The sequence below is a fragment of the Lichenostomus cassidix genome, chromosome 2 (assembly GCF_008360975.1).
Source record: "Lichenostomus cassidix isolate B80296 chromosome 2, HeHo_3.0, whole genome shotgun sequence".
Taxonomy (NCBI): Eukaryota; Metazoa; Chordata; class Aves; order Passeriformes; family Meliphagidae; genus Lichenostomus; species Lichenostomus cassidix.
In genome coordinates this window covers 45,509,722-45,534,882 of record NC_139482.1, presented here as the reverse complement: position 1 = coordinate 45,534,882, position 25,161 = coordinate 45,509,722, and the positions used below count along the sequence as shown (strand labels likewise).

General features: G+C 44.6%; 2 protein-coding genes and 1 non-coding gene across 5 annotated transcripts in view; 1 reads left to right on the top strand and 2 right to left on the bottom strand.

Annotated features, from left to right (window-relative positions):
- The window catches only part of SACM1L (SAC1 like phosphatidylinositide phosphatase), a 29,569-nt gene extending 20,159 nt beyond the window's left edge, over window positions 1-9,410 (bottom strand). For both annotated transcript variants that reach the window (XR_014849844.1, XM_085051367.1), the window contains exons 1-2: window positions 9,222-9,410; window positions 248-345 (exon numbers count right to left, since the gene is read on the bottom strand). Coding sequence is in view for 1 of the 2 variants with exons in the window: in XM_085051367.1 (XP_084907493.1) it covers window positions 248-345; window positions 9,222-9,280 (157 nt within the window). In the remaining variant the exon portion in view is untranslated. The remainder of the gene's footprint in view (window positions 1-247; window positions 346-9,221) is intronic.
- A 138-nt stretch (window positions 9,411-9,548) lies between these two features.
- TRNAR-ACG (transfer RNA arginine (anticodon ACG)) lies at window positions 9,549-9,621 on the top strand. Its single transcript has one exon. It is a non-coding gene; the product is annotated as a tRNA-Arg (tRNA).
- Window positions 9,622-10,527: 906 nt separating this feature from the next.
- The window catches only part of LIMD1 (LIM domain containing 1), a 33,695-nt gene continuing 19,061 nt past the window's right edge, over window positions 10,528-25,161 (bottom strand). The window contains exons 3-8 of one of the 2 annotated variants that reach the window (XM_085051366.1): window positions 21,569-21,636; window positions 20,196-20,258; window positions 18,732-18,862; window positions 17,553-17,604; window positions 16,746-16,814; window positions 10,528-15,801 (exon numbers count right to left, since the gene is read on the bottom strand). In XM_085051366.1, the coding sequence (XP_084907492.1) occupies window positions 15,664-15,801; window positions 16,746-16,814; window positions 17,553-17,604; window positions 18,732-18,862; window positions 20,196-20,258; window positions 21,569-21,636 (521 nt within the window). In that variant the 3' untranslated portion in view covers window positions 10,528-15,663. Of the gene's footprint in view, window positions 15,802-16,745; window positions 16,815-17,552; window positions 17,605-18,731; window positions 18,863-19,399; window positions 19,470-20,195; window positions 20,259-21,568; window positions 21,637-25,161 lie in introns of those variants that run through there. The other variant, XR_014849843.1, reaches the window with a different exon arrangement.

The window sequence follows — 25,161 nt, the reverse complement described above, 5'->3', positions numbered from 1 at the left end:
ACCAAAAACCAGGCAAGCACTATATCACCCTGGTTACCCACAGCATCAATCCCACAGCAAAAAGGCATTTGAAACAAAGCTCTACAGAACAGAATACAAAGCACTGTTTTAAACAGCAACTAAAAATAAAAACAATGATGCCAGTATCATCTCAGCAAGGTTCTGACGATCTTCTTGGACTCCTAGACCAAAACAGACAGAAAGGACAGAGAAGACTGTATTGAGAAATACTAGTGAGGAGAGTCACCTGTAAGAGTAACTTCTGTTGAGACTCTATCAATAGCAAGCACATCATCTGCTCCATCATCACAGGCTTCCACATAGAACTTCTCTGGGGTTATATGCCTTTAAGAGAAGAGAGAGGAAAATGGAATTAGTTTAGTAAAACTTACTTTGGGTTTGTTTATTCTTCACCACTTGAAGACAGAGCAATCAATTTTACACCTTACTTCAGCTGCAAAATAACTAAATTCTCACTGGATTGCTTCCCAAGAGCCACTGATGTTGACAGTGTGGGGAAAAGAAAAAAAAGAAAAAAGCAAGTCCATCTCATCTGTTATTGCAAAATTCACGGCCAGTTTAATAAACTTAATTCCTTTTTATTACTGTAGGGTAAAGACATGAAAGTGAGTTTGTGTACACAGTGGTCCACTCTAATTCCTGTAAGCTTGAATCATATCTGATAAGCCAAAACCCAACATGGAATCAGAAGTTTTTAAACCAAAAACTTCTTAACAGGTCAGATCACATCCCTAATGCGAGTCTAATAAACATAAAAGTAATGTACAAAATGACAAACACACCTGGTTCACATAAGTGTTGTAAGTATTGGAAGAATCCACTGGAAACAACACAGTAGGAATGGAAAAGTTCAAGTGGCACACTAATTTATTGAGGCAGGTGTCTCAACACTACCATTTCCCAGACCTGTTAGCCAGGTCTACATGACACACATCATAACATATTCTCCCCACCAGACAAGTCACACACTGACTACCTGATCAGACTTCATCGCCATCTTTCCCTTCCTTCCCCAGACAAAACCAGAACAAAATCCAAATGCAGTACCATGCTAGTCATACACAGTTTTTAGAAGTCTTCCTTAAAAATACACCCATTGAGATATTTGCAATAAGCCAGACACATTATATTGTGCATTGATAGCAGAGTTATGAAGAAATGACTTGTAGCTGTACATAGGAAATGGTCAGCTAACAAACAAAACACCCCAAACAGTCTTAAATGAGTATTCTTGACTCTTATAGTGATTTTTCCTCTTCTTTAAGGCTTGACAAGACATGAAGTCACAGTTTTAAAATTCCTGTTCTGGTACCAGGATAGGTATTTTTAGGCTTCTTCTCCCTAAATAGATCTTGCATTTCTACACATCCCGTGGTTTTTTTAATCCTTCAGAAAGCTGAATTAGAATACTAATTTAGATCAGAGGAGTCTGATGGTCAGGTTTTGATAGCAGGGGAGCTAAAAGACTGGCTTCTGTGAAAAGCTGCTGGAAGCTTCCTGTATCTGACAGAACCAATGCCAGCCAGCTCCAAGATGGACCCACTGCTGGCCAAGGTCCAGCCCATCAATGATGGTAGCAGCACCTCTGGGATAACATATTTAAGAACGGGGAAAAGCCCAGCAAACAGCAACTGCAGCAGGAGAGAGGAGTGAGAACATGTGACAGAAGCCATTCTGCAGACACCAAGGTCAGTGCAGAAGGACGGGCAGCAAATGCTCCAGGAGCTGGAGCAGAGATTCCCCTGCAGCCCATGGTGAAGACCACAGTGAGACAAGTGCTCCCCTCTGCAGCCTATGGCAGAGCAGAAATCCACCTGGAGCCCTTGGAGGGCCATGACAGAGCGGGGTGATGCTGGTTAGAACATGGTGCTAATAACACCAAGGTTGTGGGCTTGATCTCCACATGGGCCATTGAGTTGACAGCTGAACTTGATGATCTTTGTGGATCCTTTCCAACTCAGAATATTCTGGAATTATGTGAGGCTGTGACCCCATGGGAAGCCTGTGCTGAAGCAGGCTTCTGGCAGGACTTGCAACCCTGCTGGGAAACCATGCTGGAACAGTCTGTTCCTGAAGGACTGCACCCTGTAGAAGGGACCCAGGCTAAAACAGCTCATGAAGAACTGCAATCTGTGGGAAGGACTTACTTTGAAGAAGTTTGTGGAGAATGGTCTCTGGGAGAGGGACCCCATGATGGAGCAGGGGAAGGAGTCCTTCCACTGGGGAAGCAGCAACAGAGACAAAGAGCGATGAACTGACCACAAACCCCATTCACAGTCTCCCTGTGTTGCTGGAGGAGAGGAAGGAGGTGGAGAAAATAGCAGAGTTGAGGTGAGGAAGAAAGGAGGGGTGAGGGGAAGGTGTTAAGATTTGGCTTTATTTCTCATTATCCTACCCCATTTAGATTGTTAACAAATTAGTTTAATTTCCCCAAGTTGACTTAGTTTTGCCAGTGATGGTAATTGCTGAGTGATCTCTCCCTGCCCTTATCTTGACCCAAGTGTCACTCCTTTTATTTTCTCGCCCCTATCCAGGTGAGAAGGGGAGTGATAGAGCCACTCCAGTGGGCATCCAGGATCAACTCACCACGGAGTCCTTAAAAAGAGGTCTAGAAGATCCCACTTTCCACCTGCTTAAAGAAGGGCCAACTTTATTTAAAGTTTATTCAACTTCTAAGTTAAACCCTGTTTCTTAGGGTGTGTTTTCACTCTCCCGAAGGATGGTGATTCCACAGCCTCACTGGGAAATTAGAGGAAAGCCAGAGGAGAGCAAATACTGAACTGAAAAAAAGTCCACCAAACAACATACCACAACCAACTGTAAAGCAATTAGTAGTTAAGCGTTCATCAGATAATTTAACTTCATTACAGGAAAATTAGTCTATGGCTCCTAAAACGGGGAACACATCTATAGTATTTCCTTTGTAAATTGGCATCCTTAAATCTTTCATATACACATATTAAATGCTTTACCTTTAAAAATAAAAACATCAGAGTAAGAAATACAAATATACAGTTCACTGAATACTGAAACCTTAAAACACCTACTTTGCTTTCATTGCTTCTATTTGTGATGAAGTGCACACGTGCACCCCCAGCACTTTAGGGGAGTTTCACAGCAATAACGGGAGCTGTTTTCATGGCAAAAAGCAAACAAGCTTACACAGATAGAACGAGGGCAAGGCAAGCTAAAGACATCTACTAACCTTCAGTTTATTAAAGAATCTAAAAAAGAAAACAGGATATACTATTTAAGATGCAGTCAGAAACCTATTGCTAGTTGGCAGGAGGCAGCAGTAGGCATTTTTTCCACAAAAGAAAGCTGCAGCTACTTAGCTTCTGTCAGCTTAGTTGAACGCTCCTGTTTCTCTGCGATGTCAGTTGACACAAAAGATTCCAGCTTAAAAAAACCTGGGAAGAGACTCTAAGAAGTTTAATATTGGACCTGTTGTGCCATTACAACAGATGCTTATGCACTCTTACTCATCTGAGTATCTCAAGCAAAGTAAGTTGAAAGAAATACATTAACGTATCAGGTTGTAAACAGTCTCTAGACAAAGTGTTGAGAACGATAGCTTTAGTTTTTGAATACTCTGTATAAAGAGCACAGCATGGACAAGACATCCACACTAACTGCACAGAGCACGAAGAGCACTTCCATCCATGATCAGTATTTTTAAAAGCTGTTCTCTGCATTATAAAGTGCAACATTGCCATGACACTACTACAGTCTCAGCACAGAGATTCACAGGCATATTGGTGAAAGCCTGTTTTGAATGAACTAAGAAGCTTACAAATGTCAAATAACTGTCATATAAACAAATGTTTTCTTTACCACATGCAAGAATAACAATTTCTCCCTGAAGAAGAAGTCTTTTACTCTCAGTATCCCCAAAGTGAAAAGAAAACAGACAGAATTAAGCCTGCCACTGGAAATGATGCTCGGTGTCTCAGTGTGTGTCATATGCCCTGCTCTGCTAGACCAGATCCCAGCGTTTCTCCCTCTCAAACCCTAGACAACATTATCTCCTGCTGCTACCACTGCCCTTTTAACAGTTTTAGCACCTTTATCTCCTCTTACACAATGGCTGTAGTTTAAGCAAAGCTAGAAATTTATGTTTCACATTCATTTGAAGTCCTCCTTCCTATGGTCCTCTCCAGGACCAAATTTAGTGACAAAAGTGTCATAGGGAACACAAGACAAGTAACCCCTGTTTTCAGCTCAATGGACCAAAAAGGCTTCAGCAGCTTTCAGCACTCTGGAACAGAATTGTTGTTGACTCTTTTGGATGTCTTGAGGGAGGGGGGAGACAGGCAAGAGGAAATCAAGTTACCAACCTACAAAGTTGACAGAACTTGAACAATACTACCCTGTTGGGATCACCTTTAAAAACTACCTTAAATACAACTGTGCAACAGAAACTGGAAAGCCTAAGGCCCTGCAAGATATGAAATCTGTGCTTCAGAAGAAGTGGGATAATTAGTGCTCTTCAAAATTTTCAACAGAAAGATGATTCACTTAGCCCTTGCTTCATTTGTGCAAGAAGTTCAACGTTTCCTAAAATAAATATAGTTGAGGAAGAGGCCAAGACTCAAATCAGTTCCAGCCCAAGTGCTGATTTACAACTTTACTAATTACCAGAACTAGGCTAGTAGTTACATTCTCACTTAGATAACCTTTTCTATCATAAAATTGCTATAGCCAAGATGATTGCCTCTCACTTGTCTTTCAGAAAGGAAGCTGATGAACACTGCATGCAGGGATAGCTTCATCTCCAAACTACTCACTAGCAAGCCTGTATGTCTATCACAAGCTTAAACAGATAGCACACATGCTAATTTTACTGACCTGAAAGGAGGTATTAAATGGTGAAGAAAGGTTCATTCACAACTAGGAATCTGCAGATTCATTCTGTTATTTTAATGAAATAAGGACAGATGAAAGTCCTAGGTGCCAGTATTATGTCAAAAATAACAAGGAAAGCAGTATGTTATAGAAGCTCATAATGTCTGTAGTTACATTTAGAACTGGTTTTCATGCACCAGGCCACATTCTGCTTTTGTATAAACTTCATATTTGACAGAGGAGCCTGCCTTCTCCTCAGTTACATCATCACTGCTGTTCAGAACTATGTAAGACATCAAGAACTCTCACCACCAGTATCTTGCTTCCAACTTAACAACAGCACATCAAATCTTCACAAAATTTGAGTCCTTATATTCCCTTATTTTTAAATAAAGGAAAACTGACCACCATTAAAATGAACTATTTCTCAGTGTTGCTAAAGAACAAAGGAAGCAATAAATGCAAGTATTTTACACTGACAGTATAACTCACATTACTCAAGAGAAGGAGAAGTATTGAAGAACTAAAACCACCAAATTCCCATATCAAATATTACTGAAGGTGACTTGGATTTCATTTTGATAATCTTCTCCAACTGAAATTGTGTGTTTTGCTGCCAAAAGATAAAGCAACTCAGTAGATTTCATTACTACAATTCAAAGTTGTGGGAAAAAAGTATTGATCCCCAACATAACAGAAACATAAAAAAATAAAATCAAACAATAACAAACCACTGCTTGCCTACACCAAGTGTGAAGTCAGACTCACAGTTAAGTGAGATAGTATTTCTTTTGTTTGTATACTTGTTGTGAAGTTTCACTTCCTTAATTATGTTATAAAGCAGCATTGTGTGTCATAAGGACAATGAACAGTTGCATCCCACATTTTAATGTAAAGGTGATCTTACAGATAGGAATATTCCTGTGTTCAGGTACAGCACATGAAAGAGGAACCATCATGCTGTAATGGCCACTAAAGATAGTACTTCACTCAATATCACTTAAGCCTTCCAGGCCTCAACAGCCAAACCCTTACTTCAGTAATTGATTATTTCACCATAAATACTTAACATTGCTCTAATGCAGGAAAGTCTTTGATGTCAGCCTCTGAATACTGTAATAAAGCAAGCCAAAAGCACACCCTGTACTGCACAGGGATGCATTTGGTATCTTGAGCACAGCAAACTGGTCTGCAGTGAGATACAGGAAAGATGTTAGTTTATGCAGAGTCCCAGCAGTATGTTAAGTAACAGAGCTAACACACTGGTGGTTTCAGCACTCCAGAGATTCCAGATTTTCTAGGTGAGCAGGTGTGCTAATTATATGTCTCCCATAAATATTACTCCTCGAGCAGAAACAGCCCAAGGAATTGGAATATCTCCCATAGAGCAGTAGTTGTTGCAGGGAGAAAAACTCCAGGATTTAGAAAACACTAATGGAAATACCATTTAAAAACAAAACAGAAAAGGCATGTATTAAAGGCTTGGCTACATAATGTCTATTTCCAGTGAAGTTTCACTCTAGATGAAAATAATTTACTGCATAAGTTAATGTTCTGCTCAACCAACATCCCTGAGCTTTACCATGACAGCCACTTAGATGGAGAAGGAAGAAAAAGATTTGTAGCTGTTCTTTCTGGAAATGCTATTGAAACCAAAATGCCCTTTTAGACCTCCCCCCAAACACACAAGTGGAAGGCACTGTGTTCAAGTGCAGTAGCTACTAAAGACTGATAAGTACTTTCACTTGTGAGGTAACAAGCATGTGAGGCAACATAACTATGGGCAGGAGGAGTTAAATTTGAAACACAGCTAGTGTCACAGACCCACAGGATAAGGAGAAGGCTATCAGAAAGATAAGTCTTCATCCACACACAAAGAAAAAAAAATGATTTTAACTGAGCCAAAACAACAGCCAGAATTTTCTCTATTCTGCAGACAGCTTTAACAATCAGTTTTTATATATGAACTGGACTGGCAACTCCACTACCAGATGTGGATGCAATACCTGCAATAGCTGTTTGAATTTTACAATTTATTCCTGAGGCTACCAGAGGGAGTTAAGTATAGCAATGACACGGATGACAACTATGCATAGCTGTTTTCAGGTTCATAGTTTTCCCCAATAACTGTTGGTGTAACTCAATTAGTTCCATAAGTGGCACAAATGCCAGACATGAGTACTTTCACTGGTATCACTTGAACTTGACCAATGACACTGAACAAAGGGCATGAACCACTACTTTTGATATGGTGGAGAACACAAGCAGTTTGTGTTGAGAGCTAGAACCTGTGGCTGCATGTACAGGATGGGACTCTGCAGAGCACTGCAGTCAGGGAAGCTCCATACAGAGCCACCAGACTATCCAGAAGAGGTACAGCTGCAGAATCTGACTGTATCATCTTGAGAATGAGTAGTCAGTTAAAAATCCAAACCCAAACACTGTCATCCCTAAATCCCCAAACTGAAGTCTAGCGTGGATTTTTCAGAACATTCTCCTTTGACCTTGACAACCTGGCAGGTTTGACTCATCATCCAAGTTCCAGCCCTGTATCTGCAAATGCTTGGTAGAACATCTGCAGCCACTATCACAACTTAGTGTAATGACAAGAAAAAGAAAAGCTCATTTTCAGAACACAAAACAATTCTGTTTTCATGTTCATGAAAAGACTCATGTTAAACTACATCTGAGACAGCCTTGTTCTAAAAAGATCAAAGCTTATTTTTAGCCAAGATTAAACTCTGAATGAGAGAATTCTTTACTAGCCTGTATCCAGAAAAGTGATTTTACTTTAAAAAATTCTAAGAACAACTGTGTACTACAAGTCACATGACTGCTACTCACACAACTCACCTTTGCTCCTCTGCAGGCAAAAAGATCACAAGATCAGCTTAAAGAAAGACAAATACTGTTTAGGTGACAAGAAAAAAAAACCCAAACCAAAAACTTTCTGCCAAGTAAAAAGTCCCTCAGCCATCACTGATGATCTTACTCTTCAGCAATACTCAATTATCCCCAGGGTCTGTATACCCTCAAATAACTACCTAACCAAAATAAGAAGCCAAGTGCCTTTGAAACATGTAACAGCATTATAGCAAACTGTTTATACAGCCCTCCAAAAGATGTCTGCTCTGAATCCAAAAGATGACTGTCAAATGAAATTTAGCAGAGCATAAAGTACAGTTAAATCAGGCTTAAGAATCACTTTCAGACACTGCTGCCTGAAAACAGCATTGACAACTCAATTATGGAGTTTCCAGCTACTGTTTAGAGGTCAAAAGCCTGGGAACATCTTTAGGACACACAAAGATGCTTCACTTTTGGCTTCACATAGTCATGAGGAGTCTTATGCACAGAGTACTATCCTTGGGAGTTTGAACTGGTCGGTGAGAGGGTTTGTCATGGAGATGCCTCTTGCAGTGTTAACTTTGCACTGCTTTCAGTTATGCAACTTCTTCTGCTGTATTAAAGACAGCAAACAAACGTGGCATACAGACGTTCACAAGACTACATTCTCCCCTAAAAAAAATTATTTGTTTTAATAAAAAAAATACACTGGGTAGTTAGAAGAATTTATTTGGAAAAGTCAAAACCGGCGCTGCACAGGAGAGTCCCGGAAGTTCAAAGCCCTCCAAGTTCAGTCATCAATTGGCATCAAAACCATCACACACCACGCGAAAAAAACCAAAGCCATTTGTGTCACGAGAGGCCGAAGGATGAGCACGCCTAGGGAACCTTGTGCTGGCAAGCGGCGCTGCACACACACAGCCTTATAGCTGCCCGAGCCCCAGAGCGGCCACCTGCGAGCAGGAAGGCAGAACCACAGAACTGCTAGGGCTGGAACGATCTCTGGAGATCATCTGTCCAGCCCCCCTGCCAAGGCGGGGTCACCCCGAGCAGGTGACACAGGAACGCGTCCAGGTGCCTTCGGAATGTCTCCAGAGAGGGACACTCCACGGCCAGCAGGCAGCCCGGGCTGCTCCCACCGAGGGAAGCCCCGCAGGCACTGACCTGCTGGACATGCGGGAGGGCAGCGACACAGAGCCGGGAGCCGCCCGGCCGCAGCGCTCCGCGATGGACGGCGACAGGGAACCGTGTCCGCGGCCGAAGTCCTCCCTCCGCCTCCCACCGCCCTCCCGCACGCAGCCGCCGCCTCAGGCCAAGCCCTTCACGGTCACCCGGGGAGCGAGGCAGCCGAGAGGGACAGACAGGGCAGAGGGCAGGCCGGGGGAGGGCAGCGGACAGCAAGGGACGGGCGACCGTCGCTCCGCCGGCGGCTCCTCCCTTGCCTTTCCCTCCCCTCCCCTTCGGCAGGCGCCAGAGCCGCGACCCCCGCGTCCCAAGGGGTCACTCACAGCTTCAGGCTGGCGTAGGCTGCCGCCGCCGTGGTTCCCGCCGCTGCCGCCGTCGCCATCCGTCCCCTCGGGCTGTCCCCGGCCGCCGCCGCCGGCTCCGCTCCGACCCGGCCGCTCCCTCCCTGCCCGACTGACGCGTCCCTGGGCCGGAGCGACGGGGCCTCGCTCGGGACAAACCTCCGCGGGCGCGCTAGCCAGCGCAGGGCGGGGCGCTGCCTATGGCGGGGGGGAGGCGGGGCCGGGCGGGCTCGCCTGCGCCGCCATTGGCTGAGCCAGCGCGCCAGAGCTGCGCTGAACTGCGCGCGGGCAGCCGTGGGTTACCGAGCAGGGCCAGTGGCGCAATGGATAACGCGTCTGACTACGGATCAGAAGATTCTAGGTTCGACTCCTGGCTGGCTCGGCTGCTCCTTTTTTTCCCCTCTCCTCCCGTTTTTCTTTTTTTCCTCGTGTACTCCGAGCCCAGGCTGCCGTCTACATCCCCTCCCCACTTCTGCATAGGCCTACCGCTGCCACTTTCATGCCCCCAATGTGGGGGTCTCCAAACATTCCAGGGTTGGGTGGTCATACAAGGCTTCCTGCCCTCGGCAGCCCCTGCAGCTCGGAGACAGCTGCTCTCCACCCGGGCACCCTTTCTGACTCCCCTGGTCAAGGGCTTTGGCAAGGAGTAAACCTGGGGCACCTCCCGGCCAGTTTCCCACCTAATCCAGCTCTCTGGGTATCATGCCCCTGGTTTGGGCAGCTTCTTGCCTCAAGGAGGGGGAACTGTAATTAGTTGCTACTGTTTATTTGCTTCATTTTAGCTGATAGGTCCAAGCTGCTGTGGTGCTGCTTGGCCAACATCCAGTCTTCTCTGAATGCAAGGCATCCTGGTTGCTCATAGCAGTGGCACCATGCCTGCTGCCTGACTCCCAGAGCCACAGGAACACTACCCAAAACCCTCTAAGGAACCCATCCCCGCCAAGGCTGCAAAGGAGACTCCCATACTGGGATCAGAGCCTGCTACCACATGTAGCACATCCTTCCCCAGCTCCTCAACCTGGGACCAGGGTCTCCCCAGAAGGGTGCCAGAGCAGGACAGCATCTGATGGAACCGCAGCAAACACCAGCTGCCAGCAAAGGACTGGAAAGTCCCAGTGAACCCCACTTAGGTGGTTCTCCCCACCAATCCCTACTTCAGCTGCTGAGGTGGAGGGACAGGAGTAAGGAAGAGGTCGGAAAACCATCATTTCACAGCATAACTCCCCCCCACTGTTTACTCCGGGCAATGACAATCATCATAACTCCAGGAAAGACGAGACTCTGAGTGTTGCTTAAGATACTGTCTTTATTCACTGAAATCACAACAGGCCAGTGGCTTCGTTCTGCTACTGGTTTTCACTCTTTATAAATACTTAACAGCACAGAAGAAAAGAGGGCTGTGTTCACAGGAGGCTACGGTTAGTTACACCAGCACAAATCCTAAAATACTATCTCCTGGAGCTGAACTTTGAAGGAAACATAAAATAATTAGTACCGTTCAGTATCGTTAGCCAGGCTCTGGATTTGCTTTCCGGATGCAGAAAGCCAGAGCCTGGGTGTGTGTGCCTGAGTCCCTGCCCTGCCGTGCACCGCAGACCTGCTGCGTGGGGATGAGGGTTGGTGCCGGCAGAGTTGGGAACTGCAGCCCAGTCTCTGCCAGGGCCGCAGGGCATTCCTGCCTTCACAGGGTTCTGTGCCATGTATTTGCACGTGGGGACAGTTTCTTCCCATCTCTCATCATGTCTGAGTGGCCTGCAGATGCATATTGCCACGCCAACTCCTGGCTGCCCTGGAAGAAAGCAGGGTAAGGATTTTTACTGCTCAGGAAAGCTTTGGTTCTTCTTCGGAAAAGGGTGGGTAAGCAGCTCCAGACTCTGTCTGGGCTCGTGACAGGAAGATGTCTGCCCAGTCAGCTTCAGTAAATACAGCCAGGGCCACTGCAGCCAGCAAGCGGCAGGACAGAGAAATGGCAAAGAAAAATGAACACATAAATGCTGTGCAATGACAAGAGATGCAAACCCCTTGACAGCTTCTCCCAGTGGCACAGGCACTCACAGGATGGGGGAAAGGGATGTGTATCTGGTCATAGACCTTCCCTGCCCGCAGGTACTGACTCCAGAGGTATTTCCCAGTGATGAAGCCTGGGTCAACTTGTCCTTATATTCATGCACAGAAAGTTGCATAAAATGCACCTGCAAGCACTTGGCATGGGCACAGAGGTGCGAAAGGCAGGTGTCTCACAGGCAGCACGTGCCACATGTCCATGTGCACAGACACAACTGCATACACCACCCCAAAAGCAAGCCTACAGCAAGCAATCAAGGCCCATATGGGATTTTTTTTTTTCAATTGAAAAAAAAGAAAATCCTTTCTTTGGAATGGCCAGCCAGACCCATACCAGCTCTTGGAAGCCCAGTTTCCCTCTTTCAAGGCTGCCACAGCACATCTGATTGCTGATGAAACTCCATCATTTCCAGACTAAACAGCTGTTCACTTTATAGTAAAAAGATCTATCAAAAAAAAACCATTTAAACCTTGAAAGGCTAAATGAAAAGGAAACGTTTTAAAAGCCCCCAAATGAAATCCAGAAACTGAAGAGCCATAGATCTTTTCAAACTCTTCACCAGAGTGTTTGAAACTGCTGTTCCCTATGTTTTAACATCAGGGCAGTTTCCTAAATGGCTTTGATCACAGGTGTTTCTTACCCTTTAAATTACCAAAAAATGTCTGCTGCTTTGGTAGCTTGGGCTTTCCCCTGGCTCTTATGCAAAAATCCCTATTTAAATGAGTTTCTGTATTCTAAGCAATAGAAATTTAACAGCATGATCTGAATGAAAAAATCTTTTAAGCTCTGGTTCCTGAAAGCAGGCTTCAGGGAATTCACTTGAATAACTATTTGCATGAGAGTTACTCATTAACAGCACAATGGGACTTCCAAGGGTCCCTTACTCTAAAACCAGTCAGAAGAACTTGCCGGGGGAGGAATCAAGATTAACTTTTCATAGCATGTTTTTGTAGCATCTTAATAAATTAAAAGGCAACAAGGTTCATGTGAACAGCAACACTCAATGTGTATCAGCCAGGAGATTGGTGGAATTCAGCAAATTTTTTAAAATTCTTCTGCGGAGGACGCAAAGCCTCACAGCTCCAGCTGCAGAGCTATTTTCCCCTTTGGGGGAGCTGCCTGAAGGCAGGCAGCAAGGGCAGAGGGTCAGAAGGAGGAAAAGGTTCCCTGTGCAGGATGCCCCAGCCTCCCCCCCATGCCAGACCCACTGTCAGCTGCAGAGCTGGGGACAAACTGGGGAAAATCAACAGGACTCAGACACTCACAGCCTGGGAGAAATAATACTGAGCCTAAATGAATTCAAACTCCCAAAGATAGAAGCAGTGCAAGTTAGCACACATAGGGGTGCAGGGCAGTGCAGTAGATGCTTTAGGTTCAAAACCACAAGCTCACAGGCTCCTTTTTCAACAGCTTCACACTGTCATTTCCAGCTCTTTGTAAATACAGGAGTGGAGAGTGCTGACACTTAATAATTTATAGGGGACCTCAAAAGTGGAAGTAGGGCAGCCTTCATTTCCCCAGCACTGAGGGATACAGGATGGCTGACAGGAGTAAGAAGACACTGTGTAGGAGCAGAGGCCAAACTTCCTGGTGACACAAAGAGGGCTCCTGCAAGACAGCTCACCATTAACTGCCTGCTTGAGGCTTTCCATGAAGGATAATTGTCCTTCTCCCCATCCCCTTCTCTGCTGCTTATTTTGAGGTTGTGGGGAAGGCTGCAAGAGTGAGATGGAGGTTTAAACTGCAGTTTAAAAAGAAAATACCAGTCCCACTAGTGTTTTCAGATCTTTACAACATGAAGGCAAAAAATGTGCACAAGGGCTTGCTGTAAAAAATCAAGAGGTAGCAAAAGCATGAGCCACATAGCAGCTGGTATCTCAGAGACAGCAACAGATGACCAAGGCTGGTGTTTCCAGCTCACTTCCAAAAATCACTTTGACATCTCATTGCCTTTACTGCCAAAAGCAGCTCAGGGTGGCGAACCACCTGCCCATGACTATCTGAATTATTTACTAGGGATTGTGAACTGGTGTTTTTTTCCACTTCAGTCCCCTTCAGACAGTCCTAAGATCACAGTCACACCTTGAATACCCTTTCCCTGCTCCAGCCTAGCTATGCTGCAGGACACAAGCTGATGGGATGCACCGGGGTGAGAGCACTATGGGATCCACCCTGGCTGTTGTTGCCCCTGATCCATCCTGCTTGGATGCACCACTGGTTATGTGTTGTGTCAGCTCCCATCCCTTCATTAACCAGCATTTGGAGGCTAAATTTAAGGCTCTAGGGGGGCTCACATATTTGGGATCAGCTTTACCTCCTCTAAAATCACAGGTAAAACTCTCAGAAGATATATTTCACAGTGGTAAAGTGCCCTCCCTTGAGCTTTCAGTCACTCACTGAGGTGCTGCACATCCCCAGGAAAGATGGTGCCACAGAGCCAAGCTACACCAAAGGTCTGGATGATTTCCAGACAGGACCAGCCTCCAGCCCCAAGCTGCCATCCCCATCCTGAAAAGCAGCAGAAACAGGTGGAGGCACTTATGGCTGCATGGGGTGGAGGGTTGGAAGGTCAGATGGCACTATGAAACTCCATGCTAAGCGCACCAAGCTCCTGAGGCTAGGGCATTTTCACATTTCAGCCATGGCAAGATGATTTATGAGCACAGGCAGAGACAGGTAACTTGTTGCTACCTGGCACCTGTACTGCTCCAGATGGGTACATGTTGCCGTCTGACTACATCAAGTGAAGTTCAAGCTACATCCATGCTACTGGAAAAGAGGTTTGGTTGAACTGTAATGGGTTCTCAGCATGGGCACGTTTTGGGAGTCCCAGTGCCACTGCTCAGCTAATTTATTGCAGCTTCCTAAAAAGATCTTCAAGAATGTCATCCCATCCTTTGCCAGTCAGAACCAATTTTTAGCATAGATACATGAGGATTTAACTAGTTTTCCATGCAAAATGTCAGAAAGATTAGTTAAGATCCCCAACTGCATCTGAGGCTTTAAGTTAAGAGCTTTTTCTTTAAAAAAAGTACCAGTACATAAATGGCTGCATAGCTCTGGTAAGTACAGAACATGCACTGCAGGCACACCTATCATACATGTAACACATATGAGGGGAGCAGATTTATTTGACTATAAAGTAGAGAGGCAGGTCAAGAAAAGAAACAATTTACCTTCCTGCTTTCTCAGCAGAATGGAAAGCAAGGGCCAAACTCTCTAACCCCTTGCTCAGATAAGCTGTTATTATTCATGGGAGCAAATCTGTTTATGCCAACATACTCATCTGAGTTCAGGTTGTGGAGCTGGGCTCTAAATCCCTGTGTAACAAAGCCTTCATAACAATCTTGAGTTCACTCCCCAAGCCCTAAATAAGCACCACTATGAAATGGGTTTGTGCTGGGTAAACACCATGAAAAGGAATAGCCAGGCTGAGGGCTGAGCTGTGAGGACAAACTGGAAAACTCAGGCAACTGTCTGTGTATGGAGAGCTTTTTTCCAAAGCGAGCTCTGCAAGCAAGAATGAGGATGGATTTCCCCCATGTCCACACTTTCAGCATCCCGACCTTTCCTTTCCAAATATGACCCTCTGTTCAGACTCTGACACAGCAGACTGGCCCCTGTGTGTCCTGCTGACAGACAAGCCTGGGCCCCAAGTCATTGCAGTAGCTTAGCCTAGCTTGTTCCAGTTTTTTGTTCTGTTTGAAACGGGATGTCGGCCTCCAGTTGCCCGACAGCATTGCCTGGTTTGTGCTTGGAGACTTGGTGCTTTTACAGCCAGACTTGATACTGGAGTTCAGGGAATTAAGTGAAAGGTCTGAGTGTGCCATTTTGCAGAGACCCCTTTCTCTTCTTTTCCTAAAAAATTAATAAAAAGAGTGTCTAAAAAACAGGTACTAATAGGTTGATGCCCTTCAGGGAACCTGATGAAATGTGCTTGTCAGGAAACAGTAGACTGATGGGATGTCCCTGGCAGGCAGGCAGGCAGGCAAGCCAGCCTCTGGCTTTTTAATTGTGCATGGCACGATCTGAGTTCCTAGGCATGAGAGCAAATTGTGCTTACACTGAAGAATCTTCCAAAATGAGCCTAGAAGAATCTCCAGGTGGCAGAAAAAGGCACGTGAAAGTAAACTGATCAGTTTAGATAACATGCCACATTCTTGGTCAAGTAGACATGGTTTGATGCAGCTGAAACTCACAAGAACACAAACTTTGTGAATCCAGCAAAAATCTCTCACATCCTTTTCCAGGAACGTTGCGGACTGACGAGAAACATGCACAGGAAATTGACTGAGGGTGGGAAGAGGGAGATCATGTAACAAGTCTCCTGTCCTGGTTTTCCAATGCTGGCCGTTTTTACTAGTAGTGGTGCTGATAGGCAGATGCTGGGGTTGTGCCATTCTCTATGTGTTTCAGGTGACAGGAGTGACAAAGCAAATGCTCATCCAGTGGGTAGCAGCGATGCCCATCTTCGTCATTCAGTTCCATCCCACAGTCCTGCAAAGAGAGACCATGCAAATTATTAGAGCTTGTGCTCAACTTCCTGTGGCAACTGGGGTCTGGCCTCCAGGAAGGTGATTTTGTGACAAGGACAGAAGACACCCCGCCAACAGCTCCTTCCTAATAGGTCCAACACAGACCATGAGAAGAAAAACATCTGACACAGGCATTTTGATGGGACACCTTGTACAAATTTGTCTGAAGAAGTTTTATTGAATACGCTTTATCTTGTGGTAAGGTGCAACCCTCTGCATTTTAAACATGTTCGTGTCTCCTTACACTCTCAGGTAGGATTTACCTCTTCCCATTACAGTTGCACTGATGTGAAACCAGCCTGTGGAGTCAGGGTCTCCTTTCACTGTATTATGAGCACAGTGAGAAAAGACAACTATTTATTTTAATTCACAACACAGAAGTATGGAGGCTTTCTGGGAAGCCCTGTGTGGAGACCAAGTGGTTTTTAAGAGCTGGCATCTCCTGGAATTTTGTCTTGTGCAGCCATATCCTTTCTCCAGCTTCAATGACACATACATTTCCCATGAGAGTGAAGGTAACTTACACCCCACAGGATCAGTCACCACCTTAGCATTTTTGAACAATCTGACTTGGAAATCAGATACACTAAAGTGATCTGGAGCTCGAGGCTTCTGAAAGTCACCATGCTTCCTTCATTAACAAATAAACTGCCAAGTTTGAAAAGCAATAATTAACTCATTGCCTGCAATTTTATGGGTAGCAAATGAAATTGCAGCTGAAGCAAATTGCTGCAAAACCTTTTGTCCTCAATCTGGAAATTTCTCAGCTACTGACAGAAAGGGTCTCACACTTCAAGGTTTGAATTGCTCATCTACTGCCACTGGAAGGCAGGAGATTTATTTCCATCCTAAAAATAATAGCAGTTATGACTATTAAGTGCCCACTCCCTGAGAAAGCTGACCTACCTCACAGTGATAACATTCCACATGGTAATCCTTGTCCATGGACACAACCCGAATGGTCTCATCAGACCCCTGTGAGCATTTGAGCAAAGCAGAAATTACAAAGGATTACAGCAGGATCAGACACATGCACTCGGTAGATTGCTTCCTGCAACAAAATGAATGTTGAGGAAATGCATTTGGGCAGCTGGTTGGAGACCACAAGTAAATCCTGCTACTTGCAGTTATTTTCACAGTAAAGGCTCATCACCAACTGACTGCAGATACCCTCTAAAATATGATACCAGAAATGTAAAAATGTTATCTGTTTAACAATAACATCTATCAAAATCACAAATTCATGATTTGATAATTTCAATAGATCACATTTTAAATTACTTTTGCCCAAGGTTTTTAAAAAGCCCAATGCTTTTTAAATAAGCATTTTAAATTACTTTTGTCCAAGATTCATCTCCTCCAAGTACTAAAATGAGTTAGTTCCAGAGTGGTCACAACAGAGGTCATTCATGAATACCACAAGCATCTATTGACATAAAGGAACATTATCCTGAGCATAAAACTAGCAGCAGCATAATCCTGCAGGAGATGAAAAAAGCAGCCTGGCCCAGGAAGAATAAGTTTCATTATTGAACAAAAGAAGGGTCACATCTCAAGAAGAGTGCATGAGCTTAGATCAAAGGGTTGCACTCTAGAGGAAGCGATCATCTCTCCCCATCCACAAGCACATTTGTCTCGACCCAGGGTCAAGTGTGAAAGAGAGCAAGGCCTGACACTCCTTCCCCGAGGGAATATGGAATAAAAGGCTCTCACCTCAGAGGGCAGAATGGGAAGTCCACATGCTGCACACTTTGGAGCTAAAACTCTGGAAAAGCAATGAGAAATTGAAGGCAAGTTACAGATCAACATAAAAAGAGAGCTGTATGTTCTCAGTGATAACATGAAAAACTGCAGCTGTCAATAATTTATCCACAGGAATGCTTTGCATCCTGAGATCATAAATTCACTTTAGCATTGATTTTAAGTAATGCTTGGCACACATTGCTCAATCAGGCAAAAAGAGATCTTATATTTTACACTTTGTGCCAGAAAAAAATACAAATTTCCCTTATAAAATTCTTGGCTGCTACTGAGAGATTTGGAAAAGAAAGTAAGGAGGAACTGAGAAGGGCTGTCCCCAGAAAAACACATCAAAAGTGGCAGCCTCAGGGCAGGAAACTTCTGAGAAAATACCACATGACTGTATAGCTTCTTAAGGCCTTATAACACAATAATTAATTAAATTAAATTGCAAGGAAATATGCATTATTTCAGAATAAGGAAGGCATACAAGGGCACTAATCTTGGCAACAGGATTGTAACAACTCTAACCTTGGCACAACACAGAACAGTTCCAAGGGCTGCCTGAGCAACACTTAATACTCTTCCTGCTCAGAAAATGGAGCAAGGACCAAAGAAAGCCAGAAGGACACACAAAATGTATGCAGCTCTAATATCATAACTACCAGCCAAGAGCACAGCCATTTTATTTTACTGTCTAAATAAGAAGCGATCTTTAAAGTGGATTTATCAGTTGTTTAATTTAGAACTGGGTAAAAGTTTTGCTTTGCTTTGCAGGTTTGGTGGTGATTCTTTAAAAGTCAAATTCAGCCCTTCAACTACTCAAAGACTAAATCACATTGATTTCCACAGGCATTCACAGGCTTACCTTAAAGTAGACTAATTTTGTACATCACTGAACACTTCAGGATAACTATTTCTCACTCTCTCTGCTTTGCAGAAGGGGCAGCTGAAGCCCAGAAGTTGAGTTTATCAGAGTTACACAGGAGTCAAGGGCTGGATAACAGGAGAGATGAGAAATTTCTAGGGTCTAGCCCCATCCTCAAACTTCTAACCCTGTCCCTATTTTATTAATCTGCACTCTTAACGAGCTGAAAAGCTAAATTAGAGGCCTGTTGCTTGGAATATCCCTGCTGTTTATTTTGCCCTTACTTGTGGTAATCTCTGACACAGTAGATTTTGTTTTCAGAGTCTACAGTGAATGGCACACCGTCCAGACACTCGTTGCAGATGACACATCGGAAGCAGCCCGGGTGATATGATTTCCCTAGAGCCTGCAGGATCTGCAACAGACCAGGGAGAGGAAAAATGAAGAGCCAATAAAGGTGAAAATAATAAACACACAGCTTTACACCAGATAATTCTGTATATTCATCAGCAGGGCTGTGTCTTTTTTCCCTGTCTCATCTGAAAAATCAGTTAACAAGGATGGAAAGGGCAGCTGGAATCAATATATAGCACCTGGTTCCAGAGAAATTAATTATTAGCATGGGTAAGAAAACAATTTAGAGACTAAGTCAAGGTATTTAGCATGATAAAGGATAGAAGTGACAGAATTTAAAGGAAAGAAAATAATATCTGAAGTCAACAGGTAGAGGATACTTAGCGGCGAGATCACAAGGAAAGATATACTAGTTGAACAAAGGAAATATATTTTTATATTCTCCATGAGAAGTTGACAGTAATATTATTGCTAGGTTTTCATAATTCCTTAGGCATTGAAGAGCTTTGTACTCACTATCCTGGCTTTCTAATTAGCACAAACTATGGAAACTGTGTAGAACTGAACAGCTGCAATTCACCTTTGGGGACAGCAATACCTGGAATACCATGGTCCGTCAGTAGAGGGATCAGACTTCTGTGTAGGAAACAGCTTTTCTCATTGTAATGCTTCCCAGTGTAAGCAGGCAAACAAAGATAATTAATGATAAGCATTAGAAAATTCTGGGAGGCATGCTGTGAACCAGAAATTCCTTATTTCTTTGCCTCAGCTGTAATCTTACACAACCAGCTACACCAGTCTCCCTCTGAACGTCCTAAAACTGAATGCTGACAACCTGAGCATCCACCACCCCATGCACATCTGGAATGAGCTATAGGCTAATCCTGCTTCACAGATCTGAACTGAGGTCTGGATCACACACTCTGGGTCAAACCTGTTCCCCAAATTATCAGCACCCACAGAAAACAACAAGAAAGTGACTTCATCCATAAGACACACAGAAAGCCACAGCTTGACTGCAGGAAAGAGAGGCTGAGAGAGCTGCAAGGGAGTACTGCAGAGCTATGGCACTGCTGAGCAGGAAGCATCAACAGGATTACAAATACACTGTCCAGAGAAGCCTGAATGGGGATGAAAGAGCTGTAGGCTCTGCTTTTCAACACCCACTGAAAACAGGAAGAGCAATGTCTCTGCACCATGTACAGCAGGGTGCCAGCTTAAATTCCTTGAAAAAATCAACAAAAGGCTCAGTGGATTTTCTTTCTGATACCAGCCTCACACTAGGCAAACTACTAGATGATAGCAGACAGCATTGGATGTGGATATATTTTGCTTTTGATGCATTCTTCTAAAAAGCTGCAGGAGTTTTTTCTCCTAAAGCAATTATCACTTACCATGTCCATTATCAAATGACCACAAATGAAACACCTGTCAGCTGACTGCTGGAAACCAGAATACTGCAAGGACAAAAAAGAATTCACTTAAAATTTCACAAGGCCACTCAAACATAAACAACAGTGTACTATGAGAGTGTTATCTGCATATTTGTTATTGGTCCTTTTTCTGTGCTCCTTACACAAGCTAAACTTTCCAATGTTTTTTCATTATATAATTGTGTGGATGGATCTCCAGAGGGTATTCTATAAAGACACCAGACTGCCCAGTTTCAGAAAGAGCACAAGTTCCTGTAACTTCCAAGTCCAAAATTTAATTTAAAGTATAAAAATAAATACCATAAATATACATACAAATAAGGCAGTTACTAATATGACTGACTACATGCTTATTTGATCCCATGAATCTACAAGGCAGGAACCCACTTGTGTTTATCACATATTTGTATTACAATATCTGTATATATAGGCCTGGAAAGTCATATTTTTCTTTGGTTGCACAGTTATAATTCTGTTGAAGCTTCTTTGAGGTCAGTGGTATTTTCCCAATTCCCTGTTAGGACAGCAATCAAGTTTGGTCCAGAGCAATTTTTTTGCTGCTTTTGCCGAGATTATTGGTAAGGAACTGTCTGTCACGTCTATGACATGCACCTGAGGCACAGCACATCATCTATCTGAATGAAGGAAATGCAAACTTGGAAAACTAAATATTTTAGATGCATTTAATCAATCTTTTTATTTTCAGCCTGTGTAGAATATACTCATGAGAAGAAAGAAGATTGACTTATCTCTCTCTGACAGAAATCACTAGGCTTCACCAATAAGTAGGCAGATGTGACTTTTTCAAGTCTCAAGGAAGGCTTAATCTACCAGGACTGAGGGGCAGAAGGGTATATGGTTTTTTATCTGCACCAGCCAAGGAGAGGACTATGGGGTTGCTTCATGCTCAGGAAGGTACATTCACACAAAATCCATTGAGGGCAACAGAAGTATATCCATTAAGATGCCCAAGCAAACCCAGTCCACTGAAAAGGGAAATTCCCTCATTCATTTTTCCACAGCCATTTATCTTGCTCCTGCCTCCACAGTATGGCCACAGAAATAGCACTTTGAAAGAGCTATCACAAGAGATTATGGCTTCAGCTAGGGACTCAGTGCCACAAAACTGTGGCCTCTTGCTCAACTACTTCCAGCTCCACATATGGGCAGCCACCATGGCTAGGGCTGGCCCTGGGTAAACGTTGGAGCAGAAAGGCCAGGCAGAATGCTGGAGCAGAAGTGTGCGAAACACAGGCAAAGCTGATGGGCAAAATGGCTGTGTGTCTGCTGGCAACACTGACATGTCTCATCACAAGAGTCAGCTGGGTGCTTACCAGGAAGTCTTCTTCACAGAACACCTTTCCATTGACAAAATAAAAGGCTTTTCCTCTCAGCTTTCGACCTAAGGAAAAAACACAGAAATAAGTAAAAGATCAGCAGAGAGCAGGGCAAAAATGTGAGCAAAACCTGGCTGCTGAGCATGAACAACAATGAAGACATCCAAGGACAGCTCCCCCACAGCTGGAAAAGAGCACCCAACCCCAGCATGAGTGTTCCCACACTCCAGCCCGCCAAACCGTCTTCCCCTGGTGGCACCCAGATGGGTGCCAGTTGGTGGATCTGGACAGAAGTCCCACCTCTGGGTAGGAGGTGGTAGCTTTGCAAGCCTGGACCACCTCCTGGCAGATTACCACATGTGTACAACTCTGGGAAGAGTAAGTGAGGATACAGTGACTCATGCTGGAACACAACCCAGGAAAGGAGAAAGGAGGAAAGAAGAAAGGGCATACAGAGAGTGACCCACACTTGACCTAGTTCCTTAAAATGTCTCAACCTTGCTCTTTCACTGAGAGCAGCAGCTCCCAGATGAGGCACTGCAATACTCTAGCACCTGCTCTACCTCCAGCTCTGCAACACCAGAGCACTCAACAGGCTTCTCTGCTACCTACCAGCACATTTATTACTGCAGCTGCAAACAAAAAGCTTTGAAATGATTTAAAAAAATTTTTTATAAAATCTGAATTTCGTAATCAAGGCAAGATGACTAAGTTTTTCCAAGAAAGGACTCTACATATGGAAAAGATTTGTATTTACTGCCGCTTTTGTGTTTACGCTTCTCATTCAACGTCTGTTTTCAGTTCCACGTAATTATGGCAATGTTTGCTCATGCTGCCACCACTCCTCAACAGCCTGCCTTCCCCCTAGAAAAAAGGGCTAGGTTTTGTTTGTTTATAAAAAGCTGCTCCTACCTCCTTGCAGCCTGGTTTCCTGATTGAGCCCGGGGTTTAAAATGCAAGACTGGCACTGGTATGGTTCTGCACTGGAGCCCCATGTGTGTGCCTGGAGACAGTGCCCAGGGCAGGGGGAGCAGCCCTGTCTGAGCACAGATGGAGCAAGGCCTGCTGCAGGCTGGTTTTGGACACCTACCAGGCACTGCTGGAAGGAAGTGGAGTCTGAGACACTGGGGCCCAGAAGCCTCCTTCTTGACATACTGAATGTAGCCACTATCATTAAAAAAGTGATTGTCAGCTGCTGGGTGTATAAATGTGAACAACACATGGGACTGGTCTGGGGGTCACATCTTGGTGCTTTATGGAATGCATCTACCCGGCAGTCTTCAGGGAAGAACCATGCTGGCTGCAAGGCTTTAGGAAAAAGAGGAAGACAAGCCCACTTCAAGAAACTACAATCTTTATAGTGTCCTGCACACGGCAGAGGGCACCCTCGGGCTGGGAAACAACTGCTGCCCATTTCTTCCTCTGCAGCTCTCAGCTTCTCCCTCCCCACTTCTGGGATGGACTTCTCCCCATGTCTCTTCGAGGTGAGGAAGCACTTTCTCATCATACAATTGTCAAGGCAAAATGCAGGAAAAGCTCATTTCCCCAGGCTGCACTGGGAACTGTCCTGGTGGAGCACCTTGTGAAATGGAGATGCTCCAGGGAAGCTCTAAAGTTTTGCCAGTGAATTAAGCCAGACCACCATTTCACCAGCAGCCCTTAGCGCTCTGCCCAGGTCTCAGGCAGCAAGGCAGGAGGAGGACAGGGCAGTGTGTTTTCTTGAGGAACAAGCCCAAGTTTCACATGCAGGAGAGCTTTGTGGTTAAACTGTGGCCGTTGCTCAGCCCTGTGGTCACTGACCAGTATAGAAGCCAAAAGCACATGGCCCCATCACCCTCACAGTCCCCCATTCTCTTCTAATCCCTGTTAGGGACAACCATGGAACCTGAAGGTCAGAGATGGCTCAAGGCACCAGCTCATCCTTGCACCAATGTGCAAAGTGCAAACAATGGATAGGACATGGAAGAAAACCTGACAAACCTGAAAGCATCCCACTCTGATTTTTTTCATCCACTCTGATGTTGCCAAGGTTGCTGAAACCGAAACAGGAGCCAGAGCTCAAAATAGAAAGTTTCTAATCTGGGACATGTAATCTTTGTGGCTCATAACCCAGGGTATGTATTTGCATGATAACCCCACCATGGGTAATCTTTGTGGCTCATAAATCAGGGTGTGTATTTGCATGATAACCCCACCTGTGTGCCTGCCCGTCCACAGGTAAGCCTGCCATGCTCACCAGCAGCTGTAGAGTTACAGTTTCTGAGGAGGGACAGGAGAGGCATGGGGTTACCTGAGATTTGCAGCACCTTTGTCAAGGGTAGTCCCAAGCAAGTTAACAACATGCCTAATGCAGCAAGAAATACTCTTGAAAATCTCCCACTGATTGAAATATAAACATTGGGATTTGGCACTCCTAAAAATGAAAAACAAACAAAACCATTTAACTTTGGTTTTAAATTACATGGTAGTGAGGTCTCCAGTTCAGTGCAATGGGCAGGAGCCCAAGTGAGTTTCCACCTGCATGCAATGCATCTCCTTAAAGACAAGCTGACAGTGGTGAGTAAAAACTCATATATGGGGCCACACAATGAAGAAATGCTTCTTTGGTTGAAGGCCCTGGCCTGGTCCACGAGCAGCAGCCGTTCCAGCAGAAGGGATGAGATTTGGATCACTGCCACGATGTCATTCTTCCATGGTGACAAAAAAAGCATTTACCAGCCATTCTGCCCCCAGTGTATTTTTAACACCATGACATTAGCAGGTTAAGATTGATGGCAACAGACCTTCAGTGAAGGTGCCACAGCTAGCAAGCTATGTCTGGGCTTCTGCTGCGAGCTCATTCAGTAGAGGCATAAACCCCTTTATAAAGGATTTATAATTTGGCCATTGGCATTACACGAATCCCTGAAGAAGAGCTGCTGACACCAAGAGCACTTTGAGGCAGGACAGGGATTATTTAATTATTTTTTTAGGGAAGAGGGGAGCATTTTAACTATTTTTAGTTCTTCCACATGACTCTCTTTAAGCCCCTGGCAGAAATGTAAAAGGAAATTAGCAAGAACCATGAGTGACCAGGTGCTACTGCAGCCACCCTGAGAGTGGTGCATGCAAACACAGTCCATTTCTTCCATTGCTGCTCTCAGCTTCCCCCTGCCCATTTCTGGGATGGACTTTTTCGTCTCTTTGAGATGAGGAAGCACTTTCTCATCATACAATTGGGAAGGCAAGATACAGGAAAAGCTCACTTCCCCCAGGCTGGGCTGGGGACTGTCCCTGTGGAGCTGGGAAATGCACGTTCTGGCTGTGGCCGCACCAGTACAAGAAACGGCACTGGGACTGCCAGTGCAGAGCAGGGTGGCAGTGGCGTCTGTCCCTGCACTGAGCTCCCTGCCATGGGACAGTACCTTATACTAAACCAGTCCCTTTCAAAAGAGATACTTCTGACTGCCTGCAGAAGCTGGCACAGGTTTCACTTGAGCATGGAGATGCTGTTCTATTTTCACCAAAAGGAAGGATTGAGAAGTTAAATGGCACATAAGGAATCACATATTGATAACTGCCTACTTTCAATAAGCATCATGGTGAGATAT